A 16,118-nucleotide genomic window follows, 5' to 3' on the forward strand; every position below is an offset into this window, starting at 1 on the left:
TCAACAACTATTAACTATTACAATGCAATAGAAAGTGACTATTACAAAGACCAAAAAAGTACTCTATTTCCAATTATAACTTATAATAAAGTGACACTTTCAGAACGCTGGCTCAGTCAGAAGATCATGCAACTCTTGATCTTGGGGTCATGAGTTCAAGTCCCACATGGGGTACAGAAATTACTTAAATAAACAAACAAATAAAAAATAAAGTGACACTTTCTATACTTCCTTTAACGAGATAGTGAAATAGCTTCTTTGCAATGCCCCTCATTGTACAGTAAAAAAAAAAGTGTGTGTGTGTATATTTACATGTGTATTAATGATTTTGGAATCATATTCTGAAGGTTAGTAAATAGAACATAACAAAGATTTAAAGGAAACATAACAAAGATTTAAAGGAAATAAAGATTTAAAATGAATGTCACTTTAAATACCTTTTATTGTTGTAAGGTTTGTTTTCACAGATTTCAGGTGATAAGTAGTAGGGGGTCCCTATGCAAGTTCGAGCCAGCTCCACAGTACTAGAACAAAAAGAGAATTATTAGAAAAGCTTAAGATACTAAAGGATATTAAAAATTATCACATATATTCACCATGGACATTAGGTCAAAATAAAGTTTAAAACTGATGTTACCTATTAAGTACTCGAGCAATTCCAAAATCTCCAAGTTGTATTGTCCCATCTTTGGTTAAAAATATATTCTGTGAAAGAGATGTAAAAAAGAAAAATCAGAAATACTGTTACATCCAGTTGTGAGCTGACAACTCTTCATAAAGATGAATCTAGTTAAAAAAAATGCTAGAATAACTGGATATTCACATACAAAAGAATGAGTATAGATCCCTATCTCATACCATACACAAAAATTAATTCAAAATAGATTCTTAAATATAAGAACTAAAACTACAAAACTCCTGGAGGAATAATACGAATATATCGTCATGTCTTTGGGCTGGGCATTGGTTTCTTAAATGTGACACCAAAAGCACAAGCCAAAAAGGAAAATGTTGATAAAGTGGACTTCACCAAAAATAAACACTTTTGTTCAAAGACCAGCAAAAGTGATCAGACATGGGGTAACTGGGTGATGGACATTAAGGAGGGCATGTGATGTAATGAGCACTGGGTATTATATAAGACTGATGAATCACTGACCTCTACCTCTGAAACCAATAACACACTATATGTTAATTAATTGAATTAAAATAAAAATTAAGAAGTGAATAAATAAATTTTTTTTTAAAAAGTGAACTGGAGAAAATACTTGCAAATTATGTATCTGACAAGGAATTTGTATCCAGAAAAAAGAACTCTTACAATTCATTAGCAACAAAAGACACTCCATTCAAAATACACAAAGGCACATATTATATGATTCCATTTACATAAAATGTCCAGAATAGGCAAATCCATTGAGAAAGAAACTAGATTAGTGGTTTCTAGAGTCTAGGTAGAGAGGGAATGGAGAGTGATTGCTAATGGTACAGGGTTTCTTGCTGGAGTGATAAAAAGAATGTTCTACAATTAGAGAGCGGTGATGTTTCACAACGCTGTGAATATACTAAAAATCACCGAACTGTACATTTTCAGTGGGTGAACGTTACTGTATTTGAAATATATCTCAGCATAGCTTTAAAAAAATAAACTCAGACCTTCCCCTCCATTACAAAAAAAAAAGCCTGCCTAAAAATTCTAATTAACCTAAATGTAACAAATTAACCTTAAAATTTTCCAATAATTTAGCCAGTTAATTTGCATGCATAAATACCTAACTCCACTGCTCTATCAAACAGTAAAGGCAGGAGTTTGTGGAACATGAATTAAACTCGGTATCGTTCAGGAGACTTGAATCAGACACATGTTCACAGCCAAAGATGACACAAAATGGGGATGAGTGGGATGGAGTAAAATGGGGTGAAATGGAATTAGGTGGCAGAGGATTGGGGGACCAGAAGGATGGGGCATAAAGTTCCCATCACAGTTTCTCCTCTTCTTACTACTCATCCTGAGGCTATCAGGCTATACAAGAAGCTGCAGGAGTAAGAAGGTAAGACAGATACACAGCCTTGACACCAGGAAATAAATCCCCTCTGTGCTACCCAGTCTGGGGACTGAGGGAGCCCCAGTGGGGCATCCATGAAAGAAACCTCTATGCAAAGATGAGTGAGCTGTGGGGACAAAACATCTCTCACAAAGAGCAGCCGGAAAAAAAAAAAAAAAAGTCCAATACAAATGAGGAAACCCAATGCAAAAAAAGAAAAGCTAATAAAATAATCAGAACAAGAATTCACTCCAGACAGAATTAATTTTATGAAACAATCCAACAACAACTTTAAAGTAAATATGTTTAGAAAATTGCAGAGAGGCACCTGGCTAGCTCAGTCAGTATAGCATGTGACTCTCGATCTCAGGGTTCTAAGTACGAGCCCCACGTTGGGTGTAAAGATTACTTGAAAATAAAATCTTAAAAAAATTACAAAGAAAGGGGCGCCTGGGTGGCTCAGTTGGTTGGGCGACTGCCTTCAGCTCAGGTCATGATCCTGGAGTCCCAGGATCAAGTCCCGCATCGGGCTCCCTGCTCAGCAGGGAGTCTGCTTCTCCCTCTGACTCTCCCCTGTCTCATGTGCTCTCTCTCTCTCATTCTCTCTCTCAAATAAATAAAATCTTTAAAAAAAAAAAATTACAAAGAAAGAAAATTGCAAAGAGATAAATAAAGGAACTCCATTTAAAAAGAACAAGACATTATGAAACAAAAACCAATCAGAGTGGGGCACCAGGGTGGCTCAGTCAGTTAAGTGTCTGACTCTTGGTTTTGGCTCAGGTCATTATCTCTCAGTCATGAGATAGAACCCTGCAAGTCAGGCTCTGCACACAGCATGGAGTCCACTTCAGATTCTCTCTCCCTCTCCCTCCCACTCTCTCTCTCTCTCTCAAATAAATAAATAAAATCTTTATTTTAAGAGTAAGAACAGATGTATATGAAAAACCATTTAAAAATCTTTTTTTTTTTTTTTAAAGATTTTATTTATTTATTTGAGACAGAGAGAATGAGAGAGAGAGAGAGAGCACATGAGAGGGGTGAGGGTCATAGGGAGAAGCAGGCTCCCTGCCAAGCAGGGAGCCCGATGCGGGACTCAATCCAGGGACTCCAGGATCATGACCTGAGCCGAAGGCAGTCGCTTAACCAACTGAGCCACCCAGGCGCCCAAACCATTTAAAAATCTTAGAGAATTGTGCAAGACTGTTGAATCTCAGATCTGTACCTCTGAAACAAATAATGCAATATATATTAAGGAAAAAAAAAAGAAGAAGAAGAAGATAGCAGGAGGGGAAGAATGAAGGGGGGGAATCGGAGGGGTAGACGAACTATGAGAGATGATGGACTCTGAAAAACAAACTGAGGGTTCTAGAGGGGAGGGGGGTGGGAGGATGGGTTAGCCTGGTGATGGGTATTGAGGAGGGCACGTTCTGCATGGAGCACTGGGTGTTATGCACAAACAATGAATCATGGAACACTGCATCTAAAACTAATGATATAATGTATGGGGATTAACATAACAATAAAAAAAGATGCACAAAAAAAAATAAAAAAAAATAAAAATCTTAGAAGAAAAGTCATTATTAAAAAAAAAGTAAATAGATAAGCATCAGTTTACACAAAATTAAAAAAGGATTTAGTTCTGGAAAGTAGGCTGAAAAATTCACCTAGAATGCAACTGAGTGACAAAGATATAAAATGTGAAAGAACAAATAAGGTACTTGGAAGAGTTAGATTAAGAAGCTCCAACAGGGGAACCTGGGTGGCTCATCAGTTAAGCACCTACCTTTGGCTCAGGTCATGATCTCAGGGTCCTGGGGTCAAGCCCCAAGTCAGGCTCCCTGCTCAGTGGGGAGCCTGCTTCTCCCTCTCCCTCTGCCACTCCCCCCTGCTCCTGCTTGCTCTCTCTCAAATAAATAAAATGAATGAATGAATGAGTGAATGAAAAGAGAAAAGAAAGAAAAGAGAAAATCAAGAAATCACTGGCTTTAAATTCCTAAATAACAACACTAGAAGCCAAAAGACAAATGAATGATATCTTCAAAATTCTGTAGGAAAACAAATTTCCAACCTAGAAGTTAGGGGAATACGTCATCTTCAGACATACAATACCCCCGAAAATAGACTTTCCACATATCTATTTTTTGGGTTTTTCCCATCATTATGAGAGTAAACCCAGAAAGAGGTGGATATAGGAAAAAGGCAGGAGCTCTAACACATGATGCATATAAAGAGGATTTCTAGGATTATAATGAAGGGGGAAGAGAGAACCGATAATCTGATGCAGACTGGTTTGGGTTCAAAAATTTTAGCCACAAACAATGCTGGCTCAATGTTCATATCCCTTAGAAGTTATTAGTGACAGAATAAACATACCTGGGACTTTATGTCTCGATGAAGAATTTTTCGATCATGTACATGTTTCAAGGCCAAACATATCTGTACAAACCAATCCAAAATCTAGGGGGGAAAATCAGATTTGTCATTTCTTTTAAAATTTACATTTCACGGTAGTCTTTCCTTAACCAATAAAAGCATTCAAGGAATATTTGGGGATGAGGGGAACTAAGTCCTTAAATTTCACTATAATTAATGTCTTTAACATTAAGGAGATAATCAAGCCAACTGACACATTATGTGCAGGGGATGCACTAACTTTAAAATGTAAGAGACTGCTACTGAAGCATCTCTTAAAAATCAGAATATAGAAATTTCCATCTCTTATAAATCAGAATATAAAAAATTTATAGAAGAGTGAAAAATAGAAATACTTTATATTTTATGATACTGTGATGGTGAGTCACTATTTTTAAATACATCTTTTTTCTACATAAATAAACATCACAAGAGGAAAAAAATCAAGCTCAAAATTTGGAAGTCATCACTGACTTTCATCTCTTTCCACACTCACCAGATATCAACACACTCTCTGAAACTGGCTACTTGAAAGTAAAAGAACTTCATTTCTACCCCATTCCTAATATCAAAAGAATTCCAATTAAATGGTATTTTTCCCCCTTTAAATGGCATTTTGAAACAGGAAAAAATTAGACTATAAAACGATCAAAGAAAACACAGGTTAATTTCCTATAATCTTTGATTGAAGGACTTTCAAAACATGACACAAAACCCCTAAGTCACAAGAAAAAAGACTGACAATGTTGAATATATAAAATTTAAAACATTTGCATGGCAAAATATATAATCAAGTGTAATTAATTATTTAAGAAAATACTTAAAATAATTAAAACAATAACTAAAACAATAATTTGTAACTTGAGAAAAATAAAATACACAAGATCGGCCAAAATGTGAGGAAATAAGTCTTTGCATACCTTGTTTGTGAGAAAGTTAATTACAGTCATTTGGCAAAGTATGTGAAAATTTAAAATCATACACCACTTGAAAGAGCAAATGGAATTTCAAATTTGTCTTACAGATATGAATTACTAATACAAAAAAGGATGTGTTAAAGGATATTCATCCCAGCAATGTTCATCAGAGCAAAAAAATATAAACACATCAAGAGGCCTAGTTAAATATATTGTGACATCACTGTACTAGAAATACCATGCAGACACTGAAAATAATTAAGTACTTCCATGTATACTGTTAAGTGAAAAAAATAAAGTTATAGAATGGTATGCACAGCATACTCCTAGCATTTTTTAAAAGAAATGCTTGTGTATATTACATACCTAAGCTCTATATAATTGTATATGAGTGTATAGTGTGTGTAGGAATGAAAGAAGAAATAAAGGAAGCACAGAAGGATAGCTACCAGTTAAGTGTTTATACCTCAGAGAAGAGGATTTTCATTAGATAAAATGAAAAGTAACAAACTACTTTTTACTCTTTGCAGTATTTTTTAAAAAGAATATTACATTATAAAAAAAACAAAAAATAACTTTTAATTTTCTTTAAAAACAAACCAACCTCTCAGTCCAGTGCAAAACGTATTTACTGAGGGCTACACAATTTTTAAGTTCCTTTCCATATTTACATCAGGCACTATAAGCAGAAATTTGAAATACTGTTCTCTGACTTTGAGTTCACATGGTGGTTAAAATATATTTATAAATAAATGTGTGTATAATAAAATGCACACGTTTTATAACAGCGATACGTACAATAGGGCAATTAGTTCAACCAGGGAGCGGTTAGGAAAAAGTACAAAAAGATGAAAAATAAGCTCAGTTGAGCCTTATTTTTATGCAGTCTACCTGTATAACTAGAACACATCTTAGAAACCATGCATGCCTCATTTTACAGATACGGTATTTCATTACCATATTTCTCATACCTGTATTCCTTTGTAATTTGACAAAAAATGTATTCAGCACCAATGATATGCCTGATAGGTGTAGGAATCGGCAAAAAGGTAATAAAAGAGCTCACAGACCAAGAATCAGCAAATTTATTCTATAAAGGGCCAGAAAGTAAATCTTTTAGGCTTTGCAGGCCATGTTGTCTCTGTTTCAACTCAACTTTGCCACTGCAGAATAAAAGCAGCCATAGATTACTATATGCAAACAAATAAATGTAACTGTGGTTTTAATAAAACTTTGCTTACAAATACTGACAGTGGTATGAGATTGGCCCATTGGCCACTGTTTGCTGATCCCTATCAAAGACTATTGAGGGAGATGAGTAAACCCGAAGTAGTAATGAAGAAGCACAAAAAAGGACAGCCAACTCAGCCTAGAGGTGATAAAATAAAACTGGACAAAGAGATGATTCCACAGCTAAATTTTGATGGGAGGTATACATAAAGCTGAGAAGGACACATATAAGTATAAAGGCTACATTTCCATTACCTCTGTCTATCCAGTCGAGACTCTTATTAGGGTTGGATTACTTAGAGTTGAGGTTGGATAAGAGGAAAGGCCCTTAAATTATAACCCTGCTTCTAATCTCCTCTTTTTACTTCCTTGTACATATTAATTCATATTAATATTTGTAAAATACTGCTGGGATAACGGCATTTTTTGCTCAAAAGCCTTTCAAATTCATATGTTACAAAATGTGAGCCCCACAATCAAACACTATACGATAATGACCATAAACTCATCTGAATTACAGTTTTATGTATACAACATTATTTTTACTACTATAGATTGCTTTAGATCACTAAAACAATACTACAGTCCACTTTCTCTAATCCAAAACTCAAGTTTCTTTGTGCAATGAGATATTTAAAATTTTACTGAAGTATGCTAAGTTCTTAAAAGTTATTTTAAAAAGTCTGAAAAACTTACACTGCTAAATATATTAACAGAAAAGTAAAACTTGGCTTTCTATTAGAACAGCAAATTGATTTTAGAATAAGAGGTAATAAGAACTTACTATTTACCTTCTACATAATGTGCCCAGAAAGCAGATATTCCATGCCCACCAGAATAATTTTCTCTGATTTGTGCTGACTTTATCTGATTATTTTTTTGAACAAAGGTTCCTCACCTATGAGAAAGCTAAGGATCCTTATAATTGTACTGCCTTTACATACCTTGTTTTCAATTTTTTTAATTGTAGTAAAACACACATAATACAAAATCCATCATCTTAACCATTTTTGAGTGTATACTTCAGTGGTATTAGGTACATTCATATTGTGGTGCAACCATCACCACCCATCCAACTCCAGAACTCTTTTCATCTTGCAAAACTGAAACTCTATACCCATTAAATAATAACTCCCCATTCCCTTCTCCCCCAGTCGCTGGAAATCACTATTCTACCTTCTGGCTCTACAATTTTGAGTATTCTAAGTACCTCATATACGTGGAATCATGTGGTATTCATCTTTTTGTACCTGACTTATTTGACTTAGCATAATGTTCTCAGGTTGATCCATGTTGTAGTATATTTCCAAATTTCCTTCCTTCTTAAGGCTGACTGATATGGAGTGCCTTCTGTCATTCTGTTATTGGTTTTCCATAAGCCTCATAGCTATTTTGTCCCTCATTTCCTACATTACTGTTTTCTTTTGAGCTTTTTATACTGAAACATTTAAATTCATCTCTCATTCCCTTCGTACATATTCTATATCTATTTTCTTTGCAGTCACCATTGGGAATTACACTTAACATCCTAAGATCACAATATTTTTATTTAGATTTGTACCAGCTTAACTTCAGTAACATACAAAATCTCTGCTCCTTAACATCTCTCTGTCCTGCTCCTTTCAGTTGTCAACGTAAGAGAATTACAACATCTACATACAATTATATCTTTGTTCATGTGTCCAAAAACATAAACTGGTAATTTTTAAAAGTGCATTACTTTCTTAAATTATGTAAAAAAACAAAATGTGGAATTACAAACCAGTTACAGTAATACTAGCTTTTAGACTAACAATTGCATTTTTTAAAATGTGTTTGTCTTTTAAATCTTGTAGAAAACAAAAATGGCAGTTAGAATTTGTAACTACCCATATATTTACCTTACCATTTCTACATATGGCTTCAAGTCACTGTCTATTGTTCTTTCACTTCGAACTGCAAGACTCCCTTTTAGCATTTTTTTCAGTGCAGGTCTAGTAGTCACAAATAACCTCAGCTTTTGTTTATCTGGGAATGTCCCTCATTTTTGAAGGGCGATTTTGCCAAATACAGGATTCTTGATTCAGTTTTTTCTTTTAGCACTTGAAAATATCAGCCCAATGCTTTCTGGCCTCCAAACATTCTAGTAAGAAATCTCCTGAAAATTTTGGGGAGGCTCCTCTCACATGTGATGATGACTCACTTTATTATGCTGCTTTCAAGATTCTCTGTCTTTGACCTTCAACAGTTTGAATCTTATCTGTCTGGTGCAGATCTCGTTCAGTTCATCCTACTTGGGAGTTTGCAGAACTTCTCGGATGTTTATATTCATGTCTTTCACCAAATTCGGGGAGTTTTCAGCTATTAATTCTTCAAATATTTGCTCTGCCCCTTTCTCTCTGGTCCTTCTGGGACTCCCACAATGTGTAAGTTGGTCAGCCTGATGATGTCCCACAGGTCCCTTATGCTCTGTTCCTCAGACCCAATAATTTCCATTGTCCAAGATTCAAGTTCACTGACTCCTTCTCCTTCCTGTTCAAATCTGTTTCTAAATCACTCTAATAAATTTTTCTTTTTTTTTTTTTTAAAGATTTTATTTATTTATTTGAGAGAGAGAATGAGATAGAGAGAGCATGAGAGGGGGGAGGGTCAGAGGGAGAAGCAGACTCCCCGCTGAGCAGGGAGCCCGATGCGGGACTCGATCCCAGGACTCCAGGATCATGACCTGAGCCGAAGGCAGTTGCTTAACCAACTGAGCCACCCAGGCGCCCCTCTAATAAATTTTTCATTTCAGTTATTGTATTTTTCAGCTCCAGAATTTTTTGGGTTTCTTTTTTTTTATCTTTATTGATATTTTCAATGTGTTCATACATTGTTTTCTTGACTTTCTCCACGTATTACTTTAGTTCTCTGAGCAGCTGAAAGCTGTTTTAAAGTCTTCGTCTAGTAGATCCACCATCAGGTCTTTTTTCAGACAGTTTCTGTTGATTTTTTCCCTTTGAATGGGCCATACTTTCCTGTTTCTTCATATGTCTTTTGATTTTTGTTGAAAAGTAGCCATTTGAATCTAATAATGTGGTGATGCTAGAAATCAGATTCTTCTTGATCCCCAGGGCTTCTTGTCTTTTTGTTTTTGCTAATTGTTGCATGGTGTCTTTGTACGAAAGTTCAGCCTGAGGTGAAGACTTAAAATCTTCTCAGGTCTTTTCTGAGCCTTCATCTTTCTCTGGACATACATGGTGACTTTCTAATTTCCCTTGTATATGTGGCTGCTTTCAAATACCTTAGTTTTTAATGTCTGTCTCCGCAAAGGGAAAGAAGAGAAATGAAGAAGGGGAAAAAAGAGGGCAGTGGCCCTTTAAATCCCCTGGAAGTCACCTCAGCAAGAAGGGGTAGGGCTTGCAACAATGGGGAGAGGTACAACAAAGGCTGCCCACCTTCCTTGTCTGCACCTCTAAGATCAAAAATTACAATTAACATTCAGAGCACAGATCCCTGACATTTGGAGGACATGGACCTTTTTGGCCACCCTGGTTCCCACAAGGTGCATTCAAACTGCTTCTGGAAAGCAGGCAGGGCTGACTGCCTGGGTGCTGGGAGGTGGGGAATGGGTAGCAGCCACTGCTACCTAGCTAAGAGCTGAAATTGACTGAAAATAACCACAATTTATTAACCAAGCTTTCACCTAGAAATTATATGCCTACAATAGATTCCAGAGATACAAAATAGTTTCATCGGATAAATTCTGCCATTGTAATTGTGTTGGTGGGGAGACAGATTCCTCCTGCTTCCTATTCTACCACCTTCCCAGAATCCTCTCCCATCTATATTTATTTTAAAATATTTTGTCACTTTGATTAAACACATAACCAAATATTATTTTTCAAGTATATGCAGTATTATTAAAGATACTATTAATGTATTAAAAGATACTATTAATGTATTAATTAATGTAACTAATTAGTATTAATAATGTATTAATTAGCTCATTGTTGTTAGAGCTGCATGGTAAGACTTGCCAAAGCAACAAAGAAGCTCAGCCTTTCCTGGATTAAGTTTATATAGGAAATTACTATTAATATAAATATTTCAGAAAATGCATGCTTAATGGGAAGGTTCTAGACATATGCCAATGACTTTGCTACCTATATTTACCGTTAAGGAAAATATTCATCAAGCCCTTATCAAATATCCCTGTAGAAAATTTTATTCTATTATTGGTTACTATAATAAATTAACCACAGACTTTCAGTCTCATTATCAAACAGACTTTTGCTTCTTGCTGACCAGAGGCTCCTGAAAAGGACTATACTAAGAACACGGAAGTATTGATACTTCAAAAAACAGACTCTTAAGTACAGGCTTCAGAGCTGACATTGCTTAAGTGGACAATGGACTGAGTCAAGATTTCTAAGACTTTTTTATAGTCCAGAAGCTGACATACATGATGAAAGCAAAGTGCCCCAACACCCAGCTGGATAAGAATTACTAGGACTGAATGAACTGAATTAAATGAAATTAAATTGTGGGTACTTGTTTGGAATATGATTGGTATTATTCTTTTTTTTAATTTTATTTATACATTTGAGAAAGAGAGAGAGCACAAGCTAGCAGAGGGGCAGAGGGAGAGGGAGAAACAGACTCTCCACTGAGCAGGGAATCTGATGTGGGACTCGATCCTAATGACCTGAGCCAAAAGCTGACACTTAACCAACTGATTGGTTGGTTAAGTGCCGCTGATTGGTATTATTCTTAATGTCCTATTCTATATTTAATGAATACGTGAAGTCTATTTTTTTCTTAAGAATCATCTCTAACCTTCAACTTAGTAGATTATGCTTTTGTAAACTGAATTATCACATCTTAAAGTAATATCTGATTCTCACTGACCCACTCAGAATTCAGAAACAGTTATACTGAGTTTTACTTTTCAAGAAAATATTGTAATTTTCATCAGTTCAATATGAATCTATACTCCTTGGGGCATCTGGATGGTGCAGTAAATTGAGCATCCAACTCTTACTTTCGGCTCAGGTCGTGATCTCAGGGTCATGAGTTCGAGCCCCTGACCAGGCTCTGTGCTCCGCGTGGAGTTGGCTTGAGATTCTCACTCCCTCTCCTTCTGCCCCCCCCGCCACAGGCACGCATGTGCATGTGTGCGCTCTCTCTCTCTCAAATAAATAATTTTAAAAGAAAAAAGATTTGTAAAAAAAAAGTAAAAAAAAAAAAAAATTATACTCTTTTTACCTATATAACTAATCAATTGTGCAACCAAGGCCATACCTGGAATGTCTAAATTAAAAATGATTTTCATTCAGTTATGACAAGCCCACACTAGAAATATATATGGAACCAATTCCTATATCACACTGCCAGGAAACTGCCCTAGTACCTAACTTACAAGGTCTCAGCATCACAGGTGGCAAGGTCATTTCCTACTAGCCAAAAACCATGGCAGATTTGGAAACCTTTAGGAATAAAGAAAATCACCCAAATTTATAGATACCACAGGTGAAATCTGCTGGAGAATGTACTGGCCTTAGGATAGAAAAGAAAATAACAGTTTTTTAATTTTTTTAATCCAATCCAAGATCCTTATGAAAACTTCTGGACCGAAATCAATTTTGCAGCCTTAGTAGATGCCGGATACTGTAGGGCTCTGGATTTTCAGAGAAAACTCAAGGTACTTATATGCTTAATTAACACTATCACTGAACCTAAATATTAGGGCAAACCCATGTGAGATGACTCTTTCCTTTAAAAAAAGTATACATTTGGAAATTATTTATGATCAAAAGAGAGTAGACTATCAGAAAATTTATCCAAAACTTAGAAATAAGGCAAAAATAGTGGGAAATCTTTTAAATATTGATGTGGGCAAAGGCCATCCAAGGATTATTTAGTTCATTCCACTGCTTACTACTGATTAAAAGTCATAGACTTAGGTTGTTTCCTAACTCGACTAGATTTTTGTCCAATAAAGATGCCAACAAGGAAGTATCACTGAAGAGAATGGCTTGAGTAGCTGGAGAATCATCTTGCTTCAGAGGTCTCACTCTTCCCACTTCTATTCTAGAAATGGACAAAACTCATCTCAGACTCATGCTACCCTGCAGTCTAAAACAAAAAATAGCCTCTGGCCTTTATGTTTTTCTGCTCCAAAGTCCAGAAAGTAGTAGGATGTAGTAGTAGTAGGAAGATGTTTCTCTTTAAATAATTCCCATTTCAAATAGGCTAAAATAAATAATATCATTTGTGTTAACAAAACATCATTCTGAAGGGTAGAAAAATGCTATTAAGTTAAAAAAAAGACTTGCCAAATTCTCATTGTTTATTATGGAATAATCTGAGATGGACAAAAATACATGGAGTAGATCTCCATAATAATTTCTAGGATAACAAGATACGTAATATGTATACACACATATACATCATTATGTACCAAGAACATTTATCCAACTGCAGAACCAAATCCACAGACTATCAATGTACTTTATAGGAGAATGTTATGAAATCTAATAGTAAGCATTTTAAAGTCCAATAAACACAAAGAATAAACGTAAGCACAAGCAATGGAAGGTATTAGATAAAATTCTAATAAAAAATAGCACTCTGTACACTAACATATATTACTATTTGACTTCACCACAACAGTGAAATTGGCTACGAGGTATGAACATCCCTATTAATGAATGAGGAAATAGTCTCAAAATAGTTAAGTCATTTGTTAACATAACAATTACCAAGCTGATAAGCAGAACAATGACTCAAACTCAAGTTTTGAAGTTCTGTGCTTCGTCTAGTAGGCTTACTTGTGGAAACAGGATAAGTAAAGTGAGAAGTATGACATTATCCTATTTAACTAATAGGGTACTTAACTAAAATATAACCCAAGATTTCAGAACCTTACCATATTACCAAGTTACTGCCAAGAAGCTAAAAGTCCCCATCTACACAGTATTATCAATTTATTAGTTGTGCCAATTTATGGACACAGCTGAGCGGACATTAGTGAAAACTGTAATCTCCGTTCTATAGTAAATTACAACCTTGTTGGGGAAACAATTCTAATGTGAAATTATTCAGCATACATTAAGGGTGCATGATGCAGTAAAAGTAAGTGTAGACTTGAATGAATATCAATGGAGCATTATATAGCAGCAGCAACAAAGGCACAGAAAGCAAAACAAATGTATAAGAAACAGTACTAAGGGGAAAAGTAGAACTGAATGAGATAAAACACAACAAATATGCATTTAAAAATACAAGACAATGATAGCCATTTTGCAAAAATACACAGGTATTCACTACAGATATTAAAATAGCAGCCTAGAGATGGGAATGAAATGGAAATGGAATATGAAGATAAAAGTGAAAACAAACAAAAAAGCACAAGCCTTGCTAGAATGGGATATAATGCAGCTATTAAAACTACATATGATCTACATAGACGGACATGTGACAATAATCAAGATAATTTTTTTAAATTAAAGCTGCATTTTTTTTCCTGTATTATAAATAACATTTTCCTTACTTTAAAATTGTTTTGAGTATAGTTGACACACAGTGTTACAATAGTTTCAAATGTACAACATAGTGATTTGGCAAGTTTGTACATTATACTATGTTCACAAGTGTAGCTACCATTTGTCTCCATTCACTGCTATTACAATATCACAGACTATATTCCTTATGCTGTGCCTTTTATTCCAATGACTTATTCATTCCACAAACGGAAGCCTGTATCTCTCATTGCTCTTCACCCATTTGCCCTCCTCCCCCTACTCTCTCTGCCCTCACAACCATCAGTTTGTTCTATTTATAGGTTGGGATAATCAAGATAATTTTTTTTCTTTTTTTCAAAGACTTTATTAATCCATTTTACAGAGACACAGCAAGAGAGGGAACACAAGCAGGGGGAGTGGGAGAGGGAGAAGCAGGTTTCCCGCCAAGCAGGGAGCCCGACGTGGGGCTCAATCCCAGGACACTGGGATCATGACCTGAGCCGAAGGCAGACGCCCAACACCTGAGCCACCCAGGTGCCCCTCAAGATAATTTTTAAGTGACAAAAGCAAGATAGAGTACGCTATGTATAATATCCCCTTTCTGAATATGTGTGCCTTGATCTATATATTTACATGCACAAGTATGAAAAAGAAAGTCTGGAAGAATGCACCAAACTAAAAACAGCGGTAATCTTTAGGGATGGAACAGTGGGCAAAGAATTATTTCCATTTCTGAACTTTTTTATAATTTTACAATTTAAGTTTGTAAACAAATATTTAATAAATTTTGGAGTAGAAGTAGGTTCAAACACTGACTATATGATAGATTTCTTATCTATTAAATAAAGAAAACTACACCAATTCATGGGGTATAAAATTTAAAAGAGACAACAAAGACAACACTCCTAGTACAGTGTTTCCCCCATTCCCTTATGTAAAAGCACGCAAGTAAAATTAAGAATGGGTGATAATTAGAAATGCAACAGAAATTTAGAGAAGGAAAAGATCACAGAAGATTAGAGTGGTTATGGAAAATCAAAGGAAAGGCTGGGATTTGAGCTGAGCTGTAAAAAAAAAAAAAAAAAAATGGTAGAATATTAGTAAGAGAGTTGGCAGGAAAGTGTTACCAAAATAAAAGAAATAATAGAATAAATACATAGGAAGAAGAATGAGATACATAAGCATGTGTAACAGAAACAGTGCCTAACAAAATGAATGCTCAATGAATATCTGTTAAATAAATGAAAAGGGGGTGCACATTAGGTAACACTGGAAAAAAAATAAGACTGCTTATGTACGATAAGGTCATATTTTAGTGAACCCTGAGGTCAAAACAGAGATTAGATTTAATGCAGTTGCCAATGCAAGGCTTCCAGAAGTGGAATTACCTAGGAAAGCCACATTTTAGGAAAATGTGGCCTGGCAGCAGAAAGCAAGATAGAATATAGAATAATTAACTAGTTATAATGAATAATTAGGCTATATACATAAATATATGTATTTATACACAAAGGATATAACATATATTACAAATATAATAATATTAATACAGACAGGAAATGAGATGGGGAAATGACTAAGGTGGAAGCTAATTAGAACAGAAATGTGACTGAGATATTAGAATGATACCAAACTGTCCTAGTAATTACAATTAAGAATTTGTAGTTACAAATACATATATAAACTTTGAATTGCTTCTAAATAACATGGAGTAAGAGTCAATCTTCTACATGCTAACTCACCTGATCCTCTTGAAACAGAATGCCTTTCTGAGCATTAATTCGTTTAAACAGATCGCCTCCTTCACAGTAATCCATCACTATGTAGAGAGAGCCATTTTCTACAAAATATAAACATTTCATTTCATTTTTTAAAATATATGTCAGAAGCATAGCTAAATTAAAGGTACTTAAGGGTTTACTAAAAAATAGTGATTAATTATGTTCTATTAAAAAACAGAACCACCTTCAAAAGAATTAAGAGTGCAAAATCAAGGTGTACTGCTTATACAGATTGTATGATAACCTGGG

General features: G+C 35.0%; 1 protein-coding gene across 9 annotated transcripts in view; it reads right to left on the reverse strand.

Moving 5' to 3' along the window:
• LOC118519942 (serine/threonine-protein kinase Nek1) overlaps positions 1-16,118 on the reverse strand; it is a 230,519-nt gene that overhangs the window by 195,489 nt on the left and 18,912 nt on the right. For 8 of the 9 annotated variants that reach the window (XM_078069428.1, XM_078069430.1, XM_078069435.1 and 5 more), the window contains 4 exons: positions 15,831-15,928; positions 4,419-4,502; positions 638-705; positions 438-524 (listed from right to left, as the gene is read on the reverse strand). In XM_078069428.1, the coding sequence (XP_077925554.1) occupies positions 438-524; positions 638-705; positions 4,419-4,502; positions 15,831-15,928 (337 nt within the window). The remainder of the gene's footprint in view (positions 1-437; positions 525-637; positions 706-4,418; positions 4,503-15,830; positions 15,929-16,118) is intronic. The other variant, XM_078069434.1, reaches the window with a different exon arrangement.

The sequence above is a fragment of the Halichoerus grypus genome, chromosome 3, assembly GCF_964656455.1.
Source record: "Halichoerus grypus chromosome 3, mHalGry1.hap1.1, whole genome shotgun sequence".
In the NCBI taxonomy this organism is placed as follows: domain Eukaryota; kingdom Metazoa; phylum Chordata; class Mammalia; order Carnivora; family Phocidae; genus Halichoerus; species Halichoerus grypus.